General features: G+C 34.9%; 1 protein-coding gene across 1 annotated transcript; it reads right to left on the bottom strand.

Annotated features, from left to right (window-relative positions):
* Positions 1 to 2,182: 2,182 nt before the first annotated feature.
* Positions 2,183 to 2,785, bottom strand: LOC106459348 (transcription factor 21-like). The gene has a single exon (XM_013918970.1). The coding sequence runs from the start codon at positions 2,783 to 2,785 to the stop codon at positions 2,183 to 2,185; it is 603 nt and encodes a 200-aa protein (XP_013774424.1).
* Between the last annotated feature and the right edge of the window lie 3,153 nt (positions 2,786 to 5,938).

The raw sequence follows: 5,938 nt of genomic DNA, 5'->3' as shown, positions 1-5,938 counted from the left end.
ATTGTCACTGGTAATGAAAAATTGATTCTCTATGCGAATATTAAACGCCAAAAACAATGGCTCAGTCCTGGACAAAAACCACTTCCGACTCCAAAACCTGGATTCCATCCTCAGAAAGTAATGATTTGCATTTAGTGGGACATCAAAGGAGTAATTTATTTCGAACTCCTCAATCCACAGCGAACTGTCAATGCAGAGATCTATAGTCAGCAACTGGAACATTTAAATCAAGCCCTTCATCAGAAACGCCCTTCACTCGTCAGTCGGAAAGGTGTTCTTCTTCTCCACGACAATGCACGTCCACATGTGTCACGTTTGACGTAATACAAGATTATGGAGTTGGGTTAGGAAGTTCTCCCCCACCCATCACATTTTCCAGATATGACACCATCGGATTACCATCTTTTTCGTTCGCTGCAACACCATCTTAATGGGAAAACGTATGCAAATGTGGAAGGTGTTAAAGAGGACATCGACATGTTTTTTTGCTTCAAAGCCAAGTGATTTCTTTAGTCAGGACACTAACAACCTGATTGTAAGATGGAAAACCATCATCGATAGAATGGAGACTATTTCATTTAATAAATGTTTTGTTTTGATATATAAGCTGTTCGGGTTTTTTATCTAAAAAAAACAACAACATTAATTTCTTGACGGCCTAATATTTAGGTTCCCTGGTCCTCCACTTTTGTGTAATACAATAAAATAGTTTTACTTTTAGTACTTGCATCGATTTGAAATTCTAGTAACAGACGACAGACATCATTAGCTCACGCCAAAATAGGAACCAACAATGTAAACGTTTGGAGTGTCAAAATCATAAACTCTTTCCAGCTATTATAGATATTTCATCTCCTTTGAAACTAGAACATGATACATTCCTATGCAGCCAAACGTTACCGCTATAAATATGCTTTGCTATTTTTGTTTGTTTATAGAATGCCTTTAAGTGTATGAATTATATTCTATAAACATGTTACTAAATATGAAATTCTTGCATGGAAATAATAATATAATTATTGTTTTTTCATCAATATCAAAACATTGATCCGCTGTTATAAAAAAAAAAGGTTCGAATTGTTAATCAAAAGTTTCTGCTAAATAAATTAAATTGTTATTTTGTCAAGCAAACTCACCATTTGCTTTGTAAAAAAATTCATTTTAACACGTTGTCCACGTCATATCGTAATAGATATAGCTATACATATCGGTAGGGCCTTTTTGTGCTCTTTGTTTTAAAAGATATTTTATATTGAAGGAATTCTATAAATTAAATGTAAACGTGAATAATGATAAACTAACGTATGGAGTGTATTAGCAAACTAGTTGGGATACTTTTTGCAGTGTATATATATATATGTATATGTTAAACTAAGAAATAGTTTTACTAACACACTAGTTTGTATAATTGCAACAGTGTAACATATATATGTAGATGATAAACTGAGAAATGGTGTCTGTTAACAAACTAGTTGGGATAATTACTGCTATGTTTATATATATATGTAAATGAAAAACTTAGGTATGTTATTTAAAAACAAATTAATTGGGATAATTACACACACACATAACTAGATTCTTGCATTTTCGTACTTATCTATAAAATTCTAGCCGTGATTCAGTAACCGGACGCATGACATCAATAAAACGAAATATTATTAAATAATCTGTTATCCCACTATGGAATACGATGTTTACTGTAAAATGAATATTTGAGCATAAGCAACAAAAATGATATCAGTGTTTTAAACATTTTAATTTATCTGATAAAATGGACCTTATCAGGTTTATAAAATTTACTTTATCTGATAAAAAGATCCTGTAACTTACTTACAGCTCTAAACCATAAAAAAGCACTAAATTAAACTTCACTGAGATAGTTTTCTGATCCAAATGTTAATATTCTATAATCTGTATAAATGTCCAACTAGAGAAATATTAGTACTCTTCAAACTAGTATAAATTGTAATGAATCTTCCAAAATAAAAGCATTTCAAAAGTTATTCTTTCTTTTCAACTTTTATGCCGATTATAAAAATCTAAGAATGTGATAACTTAGCTGTTCCCATGGTTTCGGTATTCTTGAAATGTAGCTGGAAAGACCTAAAAAATTGATGAAAATAAAATATTTTCCATATACTCAACAGAGACTCTGTTTTCTTTTTTCGAACATTCTGTACAATTATTTATTGAGCAATTCACTTAGAGCGGTGATGTAACTTTGAGCCATTTGAAGAGTATCGTATTTCGATAGTTTTTTGTCGTTTCCGATTGACGGTACAACTTCACGAAGGCGGTCGAATGCGATATTAAGAGTATGCATTCGGCGTCGTTCACGAGCGTTAGCGGCTATTCGGCGCTTTCGAGTAACGGTGTGAGAAGCTGGTAGTCCACCTCGGTTCTTGCTTGGTTTTACGAAATTACTAGAGCCGTGCACGACGGAATTACTGTCACTAGGAATTCTGATACAGTCGTTAACGTTCAAATTGTTATTTTTGTGGGGAAAATAGCAAACACAGTCAGAAGAAAGTTTCGTTGAAGCATTATCACTGAATTTTTCTTTTTGGTAGTCTGACAAAAGGTGGTCAGCCGAAAGGTCGTGTGAGTCAAGACTCTTTGTTGATACTTCGTCCTCACTGCGTTGCGATACCGGACTGTCCACTGGAGATGACCGACACTTTTCTGGACTGGACCTTACAATGGAGAAAACAACAGGAGAAGAAAGCGCGTGATGGAAGATCTGAACGTCAGGGGTTTCTACAGATTTTTTAGGAAAACATTCCATGCTCGCTTGTAATCCTAATTAGAGGAAGAAGCTAAGCCAGTCCATCAGTCACTCATCCAGACTGTGAACAGAACAAATGATGAAAGCAGTACCAGACATAAATTATAACTTACGAGAGAAACAACAACTAGCTTACCTGCGAGTTTATTAAGAACTACAGCCGATCTGAATCAAGTATTTTTTCGGCTAGAGATTCTGCTTTCTGGGAACCGGCCTGTTACTGGCGTAGTGACGTCAATACCTAGCGAAGTCGTCCAATCCAAGGCTAGTCAGGTAGTGAAATATGCTACAAGGAAAGAGGGTTGCAGTTTCTTTCTGAAGGGAATGGGTTTAATTTTACTACCACCTCTGTCACTGGTTTATTCAATATCGTGTAAAGAAACAATTTGATTTTCTATTTTAAATCCCATGTTTCGAATTTAAAAAAATCCATTCAACTGTAAATGCTGGGACTTTCTTTAGAGAGGGAAAACATTAATAGTTCTTGCTGCATTTGTTTGACTTCTTCTTTCTATTAGAGCGGTTTTGAGGAATACACTCTTGAAGTAAAAATAAAATAAAAGCTTCGTTCACGGCGCATATAAGCGTTCCACATTTGTCTGTAGTACGAAACTAATCCTAATGTACAATAGCATAGAAACCTCGATTTAAGAAAAACAATAATATGATCTTGAACACTGTGAAAGTAAATAGTTTTCAAGGTCTTTGTAATTCTGGAATGTTCCTGATTTTATCATTCATGGATTTGTCACGGTGTACATTTAGTCGCAATCAGTATCAGTAGAAAAACAGAAGCAGACAATAAAGTAAAAATGTAAAATTATGTGTTAGTGCAATAAATAGGTTAAGATTGGTGCTAAATTTGCGGAATTAACAAATTCAAATGAACAAAATTAAATACCTGCCCATTTGGTTTACATTCAACCTGCACCGCTGAAGTTGTTTTATTGACTTAACTACTTATTAGTTTTATTACATTAAAAATAAATTACTGGGGAAAATATCCTCGTCTTAATTTGCAATAAATCTACTCTTTGTATAATTTGTTGGAGATTATTCTTTAGTTTACTGTGATAAATAAACAATAATATAAACGCTAAACACAATATTATTATTAAAATGCAATATTGTTTTAATAGCCTCCTTACATATAACTGTAAAGCAAAGAAATATATTGTTATGTTTCTGAAACAAGAATAGTCTAATCGTTAGCTGTTCTTTTATTTTTATTATATAGTTGCACAGTAAAACTGTCGCCTGTTTTAGGTAGTAAGTAAAATTTGCCCATATTTGTCGAGCTGCCCAGGCCTGTTAAGATATTGTGCTTTTATTAAAGACTGTGTACTCTAAAGAAAATGCGTCTTCAACACACATGTAACACTCTTGATTAATAGAATTACAAACTTGTGCATGTACTTAACAAGCACTGATCAGACACAACCACAATGGAACAAATTTATATAATTCAAAGAGTAGCGTGTGTGCGTGCATGGAAAGCTTTTTAAACTTTATCATACTATGGAAACATGAAATTAGAAATAGAAAACTACGGACGACATCACCATATTCGTAAGGGAGAGATGGGGATAGATAGTACTATGCATTGCAAGGGGAAAGGTATTTGGGGAATAGATTTGGCATTCTTCAGAACCCCATCTCAGACAGAAGTGTTTATATGATAAGGTTTCGTGCATGAATGTTTTATTTTGTTTATAGACACTTAGAGTAATGATACCGTCACCCTGTTAAGTAGGGACCTGGGAACAATATCGTTGTGTTTTAATAAATGCTCCCCATTTTGAATGCATCTCTAGATCTGGTGCTAAATATTTGTTTGTTTGAAGTTAAGCACAAAGCTACACAATGGGCTATCTGTGCTCTGCCAACCACGGGTATCGAAACCCGATTTCTAGCGTTTTAAGTCCGCAGACATGCCGCTGTGCCACTGGGGAACCTCTTGCTAAATAAGTCAATCGGTTTGTCAGACCATTAGGCTCAAGGTATCTTTTGTACAAGAGGTATATGATGTGTATCAAGTGTTGTGGAAGAGGTGTAACTAATTTAGGTTTTAACTTCGTACTCATTGAGACGCCCCTCACGGCCATCAAATTCATTCAGAACTCATACTTGAATAGGTCAATTAAGAAACACGAATTTTTCCCCGTACTACGGTCATGGTCAAAATCTTTGCATATTTTGTAATAAATAAAATCATTATTATTAAGTTGGAATGCAAATATACTTAGCACTGTCAAACAGAGAAATGCAAGTTATATTAAATATCTACATATGTAATTTATATAATGAGACAGGTTCTGTGGACATCATGAACGATGTGTTTGAACAGCAATCAATTTTTCAGACACCTGTAGAAAGATGTGTAATTCAACGTTTTACCTATCACAACAAAACCTTACCAAAACATAGATGATGACAAAATATAACATCAAATTATTATAAATAACGTCTGTAACCGAATATCAGTTCATATTAAAAGTTCAGTACTCTAATAACATCCGCAAGTCGAGTCGGAAAACTGCTAACCACTGTACCTGAGTTGCATCGCCTTCTAATGACAAGTTGGGATGAAATCACAGTTTATTACATCAATAACCATCGACGGCATGCCACGTCAGTGTGCCCAACAGTTCTCAATGGAATTACAATCCGGAAACTTTGCTGGCCATGGCAATCTTGTGACATCCTCCTGGTCAAAATAATCCTATACAATACACACATTGTCATCCTGGAACACCAAGTTATTGACAAACCTTGCCCTAGCATATACCAGAGATATCGTCTCCACGTCATACCTACTGGGGGAGTCGCTGACGTTTCCCTAGAAGATATGAAAATTATTTTTTCCACTATTATTAGTAGCTGCTCAAACATGTACTGCACCACCTCCTGTATGTTCTTTGCGGGAAAGACAGTCTTCCTTCATTTGTTCTCCAGGTGAACGACTAACACAAATTCTACCAACAGCTTTGACAAGCCAGAAACAGGACTCATCTAAAAGAATTACATGTCCCCAATGTCCTAACTGTAAGTTGGCATGCTTTTCCTGTCCAAGTAGCACGGTGATGGCGGTGAATTCTGGTTAATATCGGTTTGCAGATAACTCTTCTTGTGAAATAAGCTTGTTTTGTCAGT

Source organism: Limulus polyphemus, unplaced genomic scaffold (assembly GCF_000517525.1).
Source record: "Limulus polyphemus unplaced genomic scaffold, Limulus_polyphemus-2.1.2 Scaffold27, whole genome shotgun sequence".
Taxonomy (NCBI): Eukaryota; Metazoa; Arthropoda; class Merostomata; order Xiphosura; family Limulidae; genus Limulus; species Limulus polyphemus.
This window is presented reverse-complemented; position numbering and strand designations above follow the sequence as displayed.